The following is a 13,814-nucleotide window of genomic DNA, read 5'->3' on the forward strand; positions in this document are numbered from 1 at the left end:
TAAAATGTGCAGTTCTGTCAGACAACACAATGCCACAGATGTCTCAAGTTTTGAGGGAGCAAGCAATTGGCATGCTGACTGCAGAAATGTCCACCAGATCTGTTGCCAGAGAATGTAATGTTCATTTCTATACCATAAGCCACCTCCGACATTGTTTTAGAGAATTTGGCAGTACGTCCAACCAACCTCAGAACTGCTGACCGTGTATGGTGTTGTGTGGACGAGCGATTTGCCGACGTCAATGTTGTGAACAGGAAGCCCCATGGTGGCGGTGTGATAATGGTATGGGCAGGCAAAAGCTATGGACAATGAACACAATTGCATTTTATCGATTTGAATGCACAGAGATACCGTGATGAGATCCTGAGACCCATTGTTGAGCCATTTATCCACCACCATCACCTCATGTTTCAGCATGATAATGCACAGCCCCATGTCGTAAGGATCTGTACACAATTCCTGGAAACTGAAAATGTCCCAGTTCTTCCATGGCCTGCATACTCACCAGCCATGTCACCCATTGATCATGTTTGGGATGCTCTGTATCAATGTGTACGACAGCGTGTTCCAGTTCCCACCAATATCCAGCAACTTCGTAACAGCCATGGAAGAGGAGTGGGACAACATTCTACAGGCCACAATCAACAGCCTGATCGAACTCTATGCAAAAGAGAAGTGTCGCGCTGCATAAGGATAAGAGCGTCTGCTAAATGACTTAAATAAGGCAAATGGTGGTCACAGCAGATACTGACTGGTTTTCTGATCCACGCCCCTACCTTTTTTTAAAGGTATTTGTGACCAACAGATGTGAAATCCATAGATTAGGGCCTAATGAATCTATTTCAATTGACTGATATCCATGGGGCGGCAGCGTAGCCTAGTGGTTAGACCGTTAGACTAGTAACCGAAAGGTTGCAAGATCGAATCCCCGAGCTGACAAGGTACAAATCTGTCGTTCTGCCCCTGAACAAGGCAGTTAACCCACTGTTCCTAGGCCGTCATTGTAAATAAGAATTTGTTCTTAACTGACTTGCCTAGTTAAAATAAAAAAAATATATGAACTGTAACTCATTAAAATCCAAAAAACTGTTACATGTTGTGTTTACATTTTTGTTCAGTATAAATGTCCAAAGTGGAACCAGAACTTCCACCATATTGGATTATTTTCCTCTTCATTTATGAATCACTGGTAGAAATTCCATGTCATTTTGTATCCATGCTCTTTGCACTGGTCCATATTTAAATTGTTGATTTGACGAATATATATGTGCGCCCAATGTTACGAAGTTGCTGGATATTGGTGGGAACTGGAACACGCTGTCATTCACGATACAGTGCAATGTAATGAACCTGGCTGACATAAGGTAACACTAATCATTTCTTAAATTGTATTTCTTATACAATCATATTTTTATGTTATTTCCATTGACTCAAACATTAAGCGGTACGACTCACAGTCGTGCTATTAGTAGGGTAGAGTGGTAGCCATTCCAGGAGCATTATGCCATTAATCCACACGGTGGGCTGTGTGCTTATTTATTTGGAAACCCTGTACGACCTTTATTGTTGCTATCATCACATTCATCCCCATTTTTTTTTGTGCCCAGACTTCCATGGTTTTGACCACTGCAACTGCTTTTTCAAGAGACAATTCCCCTCCTTGTGTGACATTTTTTTGTGTGCTTTGAATGGTTTAACTCAATTCTTTTCATAGGCCAGAGTGGGATTTTTTCCTATTCCATAGAAAACACTACTATTGAAAAGGCCTCCAAGGGTTCTTAAATACAGACATTGCAAAGGTCGTTTTCGCTGCATAGCTTGGCTTCCAGACAAAGTTTTTCCAGTGTCCATTTTGACAGTTCTATAACTCTCTTAACAATTGTCATTTTTCAACGAATCCCATCTGGTACCGAAACTTTAGAGGTGAGTCAAACCATATAAAAATATATTTTCAATATCACTTCCCTAGCCTCCTTCGCTGCCTCAATCACATTTTTGAATGTATGTACATTTTCCCATGAGCTAGAGGTTATGGTTAGGGTTTATGTTAGGGTTAGAGTAAGATAGCAAACAAAAACACTCCCCCCAAACATGCATGCTACTATTTAACACGACCCTGGTTAGTTTTTGTATTAGAATTTTTTTAACCTTTATTTAACTAGGCAAGTCAGTTAAAAACAAATTCTTATTTTCAATGACGGCCTAGGAACAGTGGGTTAACTGCTTTGTTCAGGGGCAGAACGACAGATTTTTACCTTGTCAGCTCGGGGATTCGATCTTGCCACCTTTCAGTTGTTACCTAGAATAATACAAAGGTCCTCTCCATAGGGCATACCACTTCATTTACATTTTTTTTTTAAAGTAAACTGCTATTTGAACCCATTGTCAATGAAGGTACAACATGGCCTTTTTTTTAATCATAACTGGATTATCATCATGATGAATGTTTGAAAGAAATTTTAAAAAAAACACACTTGGCTTTTTTGGTAGGCATATATACTGTATATAATATGTATCCACACTCTTACCACACGTCACAAAGTTCAAGTTATTTCACAACAACAGCACCAAAGAGCTTTGATTGATTTATCACCTCCTCCCTTACATTCATTCATTAATTCATTCATTATTTTTCAGATATACATACTAATCATCTATTAATTACGGACATTAATAATTTACAATAAAATAACAATTTTAGGTACAATTCCCATTTTGCTTTCTTTTGTACTACAGTAATTTCACTTAGTCACCTCATGCCCCTTTCCTACTAAACCTCCCGCCATGGTGACTGATCTTAAAACATTTCACACGGGAAAAGGTCTTAAAAGATTGCAAAACCTTCTGCACTGTTTTCAATCATGTAGCATCAAGTTAAATTCTGTATATCCAACTATGCAAGCTGCTTACTGTAGTTCAAAAGCTTTTCCAGAACCCTTTCCTCCATCCTCTCTTTGTCCAAACCCACACTTCCAAACTCTTACATGGAAATCTGGACTACTACTCCAGTATTCTTAAAATCACAGACGAAAAAGTGGAATACTGCAGCTTTAAGACATGAAAGTCACAAATGTAGACTGTGTTTAAAATCATATTGGGAAAACCCTCACAAACCCATTTATAAAACAACTAACACAGAACAATTGAACTATCATACTGTATGACAACATTTTTCTTTAGTTTGTTTTGGCCCAAACATAAAAACAAATACAAACTGGTATAAAATGCTGTTATTGTAGCTTAATATTGCAAAACATCTGCATATGTAAATGCAGCTGTATGTTAAATGCCTGTGTTCCTCATGAGTATCTGCAAATGGAAAAAGAGACCTGTGATATTTCCGTAAACTGAAATGTCATATTTGACAAGGGCCGAACTCCAAGTTCACCATGCCATCCTGAACTGACAGTCTGTCACCTGAACTCCACAAGCTGTAATGCTTGATAACTCTCTACTTCGAAACACCGTGACACTGTCTACCCAAAACAATCAAATAATAAAACACAAAATCAAAAAGGTACCATCATGTTACACCCATGGCCAATCACTGAAAAGCTTTGTGTGTAATGTGCCAATTACCTCGAGCAGCTAAACATGTGTGATGTGTTACCAAAACATAAACAGTCTCATTTTTGTGGCTCTTTTTGTGATTGCTATTGCGGCAAAATAAATGTGAGAAAATGTGGCAAAAAATGCAATGCTGCCCCTTTGCAATCTCATGGATATTTGTTTCTCTGAGTACTTGTATTGAAATTAACAACATGGAGATTAAACTTTAATTTAGTGCAAAAGCTAAAAAACAATCACCCTGTTCTTATAAGAATGAAATGTATGTCTTTGTTTTCCTCCCTCTGAGAGGTATCAGATGTTCAGTTGGATTTACATGAACGACAACCACAACACAAACAGAACAGAAGAGGGCGAAACAAACAAAACCAAGACAATAAAAAGCAAGGAGAGCAACGAAACGAATCAAAAACATCATTCGAAAACGTTTTTGTCCATACTCTCCTTGCCATTGGTCCGTGAGTAAGGTTCAAAAGCAGACGAGCTCAGGTAGCGGGCAGACAGTTCCTGTAGGTTCCCGGCCATAGAAAGCGGGTTGGAGGACATGCGGGTGGCCACGCTTCCCAGCAGAGAGGGCATGGGGAAGCTGAACAAGCCATGAGCTGACGGGGAGCTCTGGAGGCCCGCTACCGTCCCTGAACTGGTCACTATGGGCAGAGGGGGACTGCCACCGGCCGTCCCTGAGCTGGCACCACTGCTGCTGCTGCTGCTTCCATTGCTGGCCATGCCCATGGAGGGCCCTCGCAAGGCGGCACTCAAGGTGCCGTTGCCACAGTGCTGCAGGAGCCCCGGCAGACCTGGCGGCGTGAGGAGCCGGCCCTGCTCTAGGAGTCTTAATACACTGCAGGTGGCCGCCGTCTCCGACACCACCGAGCGCAGCTCTGAATCTTTGCCCTGGTCCTTCTTCTGCTTTGTGCGTCGGTTCTGGAACCAAACTTTAACCTTGAGGGAGGACACAAAACCAAATTCAGACATAAAATAAGCATTAGAGACCTTAAGCAAAATAGGGCCTATTTTCCAAATTAAAATACTTTGGATAATATGTATTTTTTTATCATCTCTGTAGGCATTTATTGCAACACCAATGTTTTCAGAAAATGACTGAATGATTTGGATTGTTGTGAATAATTCCAAATTCCCCTGTGGTCTCAGTATAGGTTACACTCTGATGTCCATATGATTTGAATTGTGATAGTAATAACATAGGTCACATGATCAGGGAATGAGACCAGGGGGCCCAGCTACCACCCCTTGACAGATTTAGTAGCTAATTTACAGAAATATGGATGAAATCACAACCTAATACCATATAAATATTGATGTATCAATGTCACATTAATGGATGTTATCAGAGTCACAGATAATTTGTATTGTTTTTATAGTAGCTATGAGCATACACTATACAGTACGTTGTTTGGGGTCTAAACTTGAACTAAACTTTCCATAAAGAAAAATATGTCACGGGAGGCATGAATAACTCAATAACATATTTTTCTCCTGGTAAAATGCAGAATGTAAGATAAAGTAGTAAGAAATTAATTAAATGTATTTCCATGACCTTAAAAATCTTTACAAAATGAAATAATTAATTAACTAAACGACATGAAAGCAACAAAAGCAGGGTCAGATAGTAATGAGTATCAGGGCCGGCCCTAGCCTTTTGGGGGCCCTAGGCAAGATTTGGTTTGGGGGCCCTCGCTGGAAAAACTTTTTAGTGGACCCGCTCTATAATAATAATAAAAATAATAATATGTCGGAGAGAAAAAAACATATTAATATATTTTTGTTAATTTCCTGCAATTCTACATATTTTGCCATGGGGCGTAGAGAAAGTGTTGCAGTTGCCATGGAGTGGCGAAAAAACGTAACAATTTTATAACAAATTTCATGCAATTTTCCTAATTTTGCCATGGAGTGGAGATACATTTTTCCTATTTTAAAGCTACTTTCCTCCAATTCTACACATTTTGCCATGATTTATGCCATGTTAATGATATCTGAGTGAGGATGACTTACAAAATCAATGGGGGCCCCTTGGAGGTCAGGGCCCCGGAGCACATGCCTTGCATGGTCTGCATGACTGGTCGGTATTTTTTACCATAATTACTTCAAGTTTAGATAGAAACATTTTTAAGCTAGCTGACATGGCTAATTGAGTGACTGGCAATGACTGACATAACAATTGAAAACTGCACAACCAAATTTCAAAATTCCACCTTGTGTATTCTACTATTCTAACTCTCAACAGTAAATTGAGAAATGGATTTAGTTGAGACCCTAAACGCCTATGCCGCTGATGAGTTTATATGTATGTATGTGTCTGAGGTATAACAAGGACTGAGGTATAACAAAGTAAAGTGTGTATGACAGATAAACATGGCTATTGTATTCCTAATCAAGTGAATAAATTAGTAAAGTAAATGCAAAGTAAAGTAAACGCGTTTCTATTCCACGTTTGATAGTCATTCAACAATAAAAATAGACCTATCTTTTCCCATTTGGGTTTTATAAATATACATTTTATATAATAAATTCCTTTAAAAAAATTCTAACAGGAGTTTGTATTTTTTGGCATTTTCTTCATGTTTTCCCCACCTCTATCAAGTCTGTGGCAATCAAATCTGATTGCTTTCATATGTACCATAATTAGAGTGAATGTGTCTCAATCAAAGAGCCTCCAGCAACAGTCCCTCAAACTGCAGCTACTTCAATCACATCTGAATAGCATGTTTTCCCTCGTTGTTGTTGTAGATAAACAACTCAGTAAATTCACAAGGTTAGTGGGTCAATCGCAAATCTATTTTACACGCTGTAAGTAAGGAATTACATTATGATAACCATAACAATTGGTGAACATCTTTTATCTGAGAGGATACATTTTCAACAACGTCCAACGAGGGGCTCTAAAGCCAACAACCCAAACAAAGATGATTAGGTATGCACACTTCAGCATATGGCTGTCCTTTCTTAATGTAACACCCCAAGAGTGCCTCGGAACAAAAATTGTATTTCATGATGCCGTCATTAGAGACCACTTCATCAATGCATGAACGAGACATTTGAAGATTTTAAGTAATCAAGTAGCATGGCTGCGTGGAACATTTAATGTTGCATGTGAAAAGACGTTAAGAAATTCAAGCCTATTGTCCTCCCCGTGAATGGGGACCTAACGGCTGTGTGAAGTCTAAAGTACCATTATTCTCTATTAAAAACCACCAAAGAATTCTGAATTCAATGTGTGCTGACATGGTTCACCACATGTACTGTATACTGTAGCTACATACAAAATAAAAGCATCAAATGTATGGGTCAGAAAAAAATGTATTTAACATTTTTTTTATGTATGAATATGTATTGTAATGATCAGAAATGTGTGAGAGAAACGCGTGACTATGTTGTGACTCACAGAAAATACCTGAGCATAATGCTCCAGTCTAACATTTGTCCAAAGTACAGCTAGTTTAGGCCCGATTTAAGCATTCATGACATACGTAATAAACATATGCAAATGTCGCTGACCATGCCATTAGCCAGCTTGCAAGATAAATAAATAAATAAAATTGTGCTGCAAATATGTCGGCCTGAGCTCTGAAGCAGAGAGCAGGGTTTCCCTGAAGTGAAAATTATACATTGAAGGGTAACTAAGTTTGGTATCTCTTGTCGAGAGCGAGCAGACAACTCCGAATACAGTTCACCGACAGTGGGCGCAGCGTGACCTTTCCCTGACCTCACAGCTAAGGCCTGTGGACTAGAAAACTGAAAATATGGCTAAAATGGCAATAAAACTTGCTGAGATTGCATAGTTCACTATGTGAAATACAACAAAATATTTTATTTGAGTTTTGTATATGATCATTTCCTAACAATAGTATTGTTTGAGCAATATGATCAGTGAAACAGTTTTCCACATTTCTTAATTATCTTCTAAATGATTTTAGTTAGAAACAATTAACTAACCAGTATGCTAAATAAAATGTCAGCAGGGTTATAGTAACAATTAAATAGATTGTATTGTAATGCGATATGACAACAAGTATGATGACAATATGGAAAGCAACATTTTTCACATTTGAGATAAGATTTGAAAATACCAAAGGGTCGTTCCACGAGTCCCTTTTATGTCCTTGTGTCATTGTGTGTAGATTTTGATAAAACACAACATTTAACAGTTGTATCACATACACTATGTGGACACCCCTTAGTATGTGGACACCCCAAACTAGTGGATTCGGCTATGTCAGCCACACCCGTCGCTGACAGGTGTATAAAATCAAGCATACAGCCATTTGTCTCCATAGACAAAGATTGGCAGTAGACTGGCCTTACTGAAGAGCTCCGTGACTTTCAACGTGGCACCATCACAGGATGCCACATTTCCAACAAGTCAGATCATCAAATTTCTGCCCTGCTAGAGCTTCCCTGGTCAACTGTAAGTACTATTAATGTGAAGTGGAAACGTCTAGGAGCAACAACGGCTCAGTCGCGTAGTGGTAGGTCACATAAGTCACAGAACGGGACCGCCGAGCGCTAAAGCGTGTAGCGCATAAAAATAATCTGTCCTCGGTTTCAACACTCACTACCGAGTTCCAAACTGCCTCTGGAAGCAACGTCAGCACAATAACTGTTTGTCGGGAGCTTCATGAAATGGGTTTCCATGGCCGAGCAGCTGCACACAAGCCTAAGTTCACTGTGCACAATGCCAAGCATCGGTAGGAGTGCTGTAAAGCTCGCCGCCATTGGACCCTGGAGCAGTGGAAACACGTTCTCTGGAGTGATGAATCACGCTTCACCATCTGGCAGTCCGACGAACTAATCTGGGTTTGGCTGATGCCAGGAGATGCTACCTGCCCGAATGCTTAGTGCCAACAGTAAAGTTTGGTGGAGGAGGAATAATGGTCTGAGGCTGTTTTTTATGGTTCGGGCTAGGCCCCTTAGTTACAGTGAAGGGAAATCGTAATGCTGCAGCATACAATGACTTTCTAAACAATTTTGTTCTTCCAACTTTGTGGCAACAGTTCGTGGAAGGCCCTTTCCTGTTTCAGTATGACAATGCCCAAGTGAGCAAAGCGTGGTCCATACAGAAATGGTTTGTCGAGATCGGTGTGGAAGAACTTGACTGGCCTGCACAGAGACCTGACCTCAAACCCATCAAATACATTTGGGTTGAATTGGAACACCGACTGCGAGCTAAGCCTAATCGCCCAACATCAGTGCCCGACCTCACTAATGTTGTTATGGCTGAATGTAAGCAAGTCCCCGCAGCATTCTGATGTTCCAACATCTAGTGGAAAGCCTTCTCAGAAGAGTGGAGGCTGTTATAGCAGCAAAGGGGGGACCAACTCCATATTAGTGCCCATGATTTTGGAATGAGATGTTCGACAAGCAGGTGTCCACATACTTTGTCACGTAGTGTACATCTACGCTCTAACTAAATGTAACCATATTCCAATAATAGTGATTTTATAAAAAAAACATTGAACATCTAATTGTCAGATCATAGTGTTAAAGCAGGTGAGCTGGTTCTACTCTTTTAGGCCATTTTCTGGTGTTTTGTGGCGGAAAACTGAGCCTGTCAAGCATGACACGTCTACTATGCTACCCATAGATAGATAGGCTAGAAGTTTTTTTTAAAGTTCAATTTTATTTGTTACGCTTGCATTAAATTGCCCCTCCCTGTTGCAAACAACAAGCTTCCATGCTGCCTGTCACAATGGGAGTTACGGCTGATTTATGGTCATCCTTTTTACTTTAATTGGCATTTTCATTTTTCTTAATTTAACCTCTTGAGATGGGAAAACATGTGTCTCATGAAGTTGAACATGTTTTTTATGACAGAATGTTAAAATTAGGTGAAATAAATAATTATTATTGACAAAATGACACTACCCAAACGGCACTTCATTGAACAATCCGATAACATATTATCTATGATACCACAGAACATAGATGTAGTATTGCATTTGCCCTTTTTATTTACTCATGGTTATTTACTCATGGTCAGAGGGAAATAGGCACATGTATTGTGTATTGTTTGAATTACCTGAGTTTCAGATAGATTTAGCTGGCGGGCCAGCTCTGTCCGTTCCCTGCCAACCACATACTGGCACCTCTGGAACTCCATCTCCAGACGATAGAGTTGCTCTGCTGTGAAAGAGGTTCGGGTTCGTTTGGGACGGTCCAAATCCAGTCCCTTTGGCAGAATGATTTCTCGTATAGACCCTTTGGCATCTACAACAAGGAACAAGTGACCATTGAAGCTTTATCAATGATAGCTATTTTCAAATTTAGAAACAATTGTGGGTCATCAGGTAGCCTAGTGGTTAGAGAGTTCGAATCCTCGGTCTGTCGGGAAGTGAGCTGGCAACCAGAGGGTTGCTGGTATGAAATCCTTGATGCCATTACCTGCCTTTGAGCAAAGCACTTAACAGCCCCCCTGCACCTCTCCAAAAACCTGTGTATGTGTCTTTTGGAGGGGTTGGGTTAAAAGCGGAAGTCAGATTTTTGACCAATAAAGTGATCTCTTAGTGTGAACTTAACCACATCAGAATGACCATTCACCTTTTTGTAATATCTGTATGCCTACTGTTGTCCATGAAATTGATGATTGTCATCAATTAAAGACTTTGGTCTTGTTTAAGTGCCTAGCATGAAGCTGTAAGAACCAATCTATCTTCAAAATAAAATACATCATTTTAGGCTAATAAAAACTGAGGATCTCTGTACATCTCTATTTAATTACATTACACAATCCAATATGTTTTGATAACTAAGAATGTCTGCAAAATTGAAAAATGAACCATCCAGGTACGCACATGAATATGGTGCATTATTTATATGAATGCATACAATGCACAATATCAATCACAGTTCTACGCATTACTTCAGTTGATTCACTGACATTTTCCCAACCAACTACTGTACTTTGCAGACTAACTACGGATAACCTCAAGTGCACTAAAACCAGTTAAAAAAAAGAACAGTCTTTAATTAATTTGAAAAGTGCAGTTTACAGAAGAAAGTTGATTTTAAAAAAAGTATAAAACATCTACAAAATACAGCGATATTTTCCATTTATTTCATTGTGATAATTTCCTTTTACCAACTCATTTATTGCATCAATACTTTAAATGATCATATTTTATCTTGTCAATCAGAACTCTCTCCTAAAATGAGTCAACTAACCTCAAAAGTGTTTTTTTCCCTCTAGGTTTCTACAATCCAAATCTAATGTGTACAGTAGTTAAAAAGATGTACATTTTGTCATCTGAATGGAAAATAATTCAAAGATATACATTTAAATAATTTGACTAGATATTAATTCCATAGCTGTATTAGCTTTAATTGACTTAATAGAAAAGAGAGAAAATATAGTAGGAAAAGGTTATTTCTCAATGAACTTAAATGTATTATTACTTTTTAAAGTATTATTATTTCTCTCATCATCTAAAAGCAGCAAAAGATAACCTGAAAGTATGAACATTTATCTTTGAATGTAGTTTTCATTTAGTTGCTAAAGGATTTCTATACCAATTAGCAAGGATTATTCATATTTTTAAACAATCTCTTTGTTTGACCAACTGTGTTAAACAGAGTAGATAAATGATGTGTGCTTATTCTGCTGCAATTTACCCCTGAGGCCAGACGACGCTCATAACAATTAACACTTTTATTTTTATTAACTACATATGAAATAGCTTGAATCAAAGATGATATTAGCAAATACATTTTACATCCATTAGTACTGTCATTCAACATCTGTATCTGAATAAGATAGTGAAAACCTGTGTATCATATTCTCTGAATATTGTTTTCAAATACAAAGTGTTTTTCAAAAGGAGAAATTGTATAGTATATAGTAGCATGAAATGCATTCTTAATTTAAAAACCAAATGTATTTAGAAATCTTAAATAAAGGTTTGCTATGATTCTTTAAGTGTGCCCTATAATTCAATTTCAGAAGAAACACAATTGTTGTGAATGTAAATCATTTTGATAGAAGGAGTATGTCACAAGTGTTACATAAGTCATGGAAATATGGACATAGTTCATTTTTACAAAAGTGCTCAAAATGTATGTTTTCATTTACTCTATTATATTTGTATTTACTCTTAATTCATAATGTTTTTTGAGAAATTCAGCATATCTCACATAGCAAAGGATCTTATTTCATCCTGTGGGCACATATAAAGTAAAGCAATGAGTAAATAGACCCATACGCTGCAGCATTAGAACATATGAGTAGAAACCTCTTACCTCTGACAAGTATTCTCCGGCAGTAGTCTGGGTCCCCCGTGCTCGCCCGGTTCTTCTCACAGTTTTCCACCATCCCAGACGGTGAGAAGGACTCCTGCTGATCCTTTAGGAAGGTTCTGGAAAGGTTTCCCTGGGAATCCTTGCTGTCTTTCCCATCCTTTAGTCCGCTCTTCGGCCCCATCCCCGGTTCTGTCTCCTGGTTGTATCTGACCTCCATAATCACTTATCCTCTCCGATATTTCTTTCTTCCCCCACTTTCTTTCCTTTGTCAGATGAAAAAAAGGGATTGCAGAGAGTATTGTGCGTTGTGTTGTCTCAACAGTGTGGCTTTGTTTTAAAACAGCACCTTTTTAGACCAGAGAGTCACCTACCTAATGTTCGGGGAACGCTTGCCTCACCCGCCAAGGTGCCCTATTTTCATTGTCCAACTCACTTGCCCAATGATCATGGACTTATCACTGAAACTTAAAAGCGATTTAATGCCACCTCGCCTTGTCACATACACATCAGGCTGATAGATGATCTCCAAATAATCAGAGCGATGGATCGACACACGCTCGCTGTTTCAATTGATTACGGTCATTTTGCTGCTTTCACATTTGCGTTGCCTCATGAATACACTAAATTGTTTGGGAAATATATCAGGTCCTAATAGAGGGGTTCGCTCACTCCGTCCTCATCTGTCAGCCAGCTCTCAGTCAGGGAATCAAGAGAAATGATTGGTCTCGCTTTGCAAAATAGCCTCCCTGAGCACACAGACACAATCACAGGGGTACAACACTTCCAGAAAAGTTCCCAGGCACTTCATTCTTTGATCCCCGGAACATGGCCAGCCATTTTCAACGTTTCTCCGGAGTTGGTTGTCTGGCCACGATGGCTAACTTTAATCGCATTTATTGTGTCTTTTGCCAATGATCGTCCCTCTGCAACATAGAGCTCTTGCCGATATAGTACTTTCACAGGCGAATGGGAGTAAGAGAAGGATAGAGAAAGAGAGAGAGAGTGAGGGAGGGAGACCGAGATAGAGAGAAAAAAGCAGAGGCGGAGAGACAGAGGATACAGAAAAAAGTGAATCCACCCCGATTGGAATTTGTACTCTCCACGACAGCTGATTCACAAAAACCACCTGGCTCTGCTTAACAGGAACTGTGTTAAAGTTTCCTGTGTCGTCCCACGTCACTCAGCACGACGAACAACAGCAGGAAGAGCTGCCCACAGGTCCTAGTCATTAATGCAGTGTCCCCACCATTCATATAAGAAGCAGTCTGCTGCATTTCTAATCTTAATCTGAAAACACAAAAAGGGGACAAAACTTGTCATTAGTGCCTCTGCACTCACACCAGTGGAACGGCCCCCCTCTCCAGCACTTCCTTCCATCCCACTATCCACCCACCCACCCACCAACTCTTAGCTATTTCCATTGTCAGAGCAACAATATCTCAGGGAGTAATCCAATAAGACCATTGATTAGGCAACAATGATTCAATTCAAACCAATGGCCTTGTGCAAGGAACATTCTCCAGCCCTTCTCGTCACCTTGTGGGGCCAGAAGCCCTCTTCAAGCTGCCCCCCTCCCTGAACACCAATAATTCCTTTATGGGAAACAGAGAGGAAAAGGAGTGAAAGATGGCAATTATCTAATTGGACTATTAACAAACAATTCTGTGAGTGTGGCTGCCAGGCAGCAGTCTTGGGGTGGGTTTAAGGGCCGCATGTTGGACTAACTTTATTCACTGAGTGTTTGGGGGATGGCTGGTTGGAGTGGAGAAGGAGCGATTGTTAAAGAAAGGTAAAAGGGAGCTAAAAAGGGGGCGACTGAAGGGGATTCTGCTTCTCAAGCTGTGTTGCTGAGCTTCAGCCTGGGAAACAGCTTGTACACGCAGCCCTGTGGCCTCTCGGGTTCCAACAATGGCTCATCTTCAAAAATCCAGTCCCCAATTGCTAGTTCTACAGCAATATTGCAAAGACACTGTAAATTAGTGTGAATATAATGT

At 39.6% G+C, this 13,814-nt stretch overlaps 1 protein-coding gene across 1 annotated transcript; it reads right to left on the reverse strand.

Moving 5' to 3' along the window:
• Positions 1–3,174: 3,174 nt before the first annotated feature.
• LOC115153161 (ventral anterior homeobox 1-like) lies at positions 3,175–12,818 on the reverse strand. Its single transcript, XM_029698282.1, has 3 exons — positions 11,821–12,818; positions 9,608–9,795; positions 3,175–4,509 (listed from the first exon to the last, which is right to left on the reverse strand). Exons 1-3 carry the CDS (start codon positions 12,035–12,037, stop codon positions 3,982–3,984), a joined length of 933 nt encoding a protein of 310 aa, XP_029554142.1. The 5' UTR covers positions 12,038–12,818; the 3' UTR covers positions 3,175–3,981.
• Positions 12,819–13,814: the final 996 nt, after the last annotated feature.

This window comes from Salmo trutta, chromosome 18, assembly GCF_901001165.1.
Source record: "Salmo trutta chromosome 18, fSalTru1.1, whole genome shotgun sequence".
Classification (NCBI taxonomy): Eukaryota; Metazoa; Chordata; class Actinopteri; order Salmoniformes; family Salmonidae; genus Salmo; species Salmo trutta.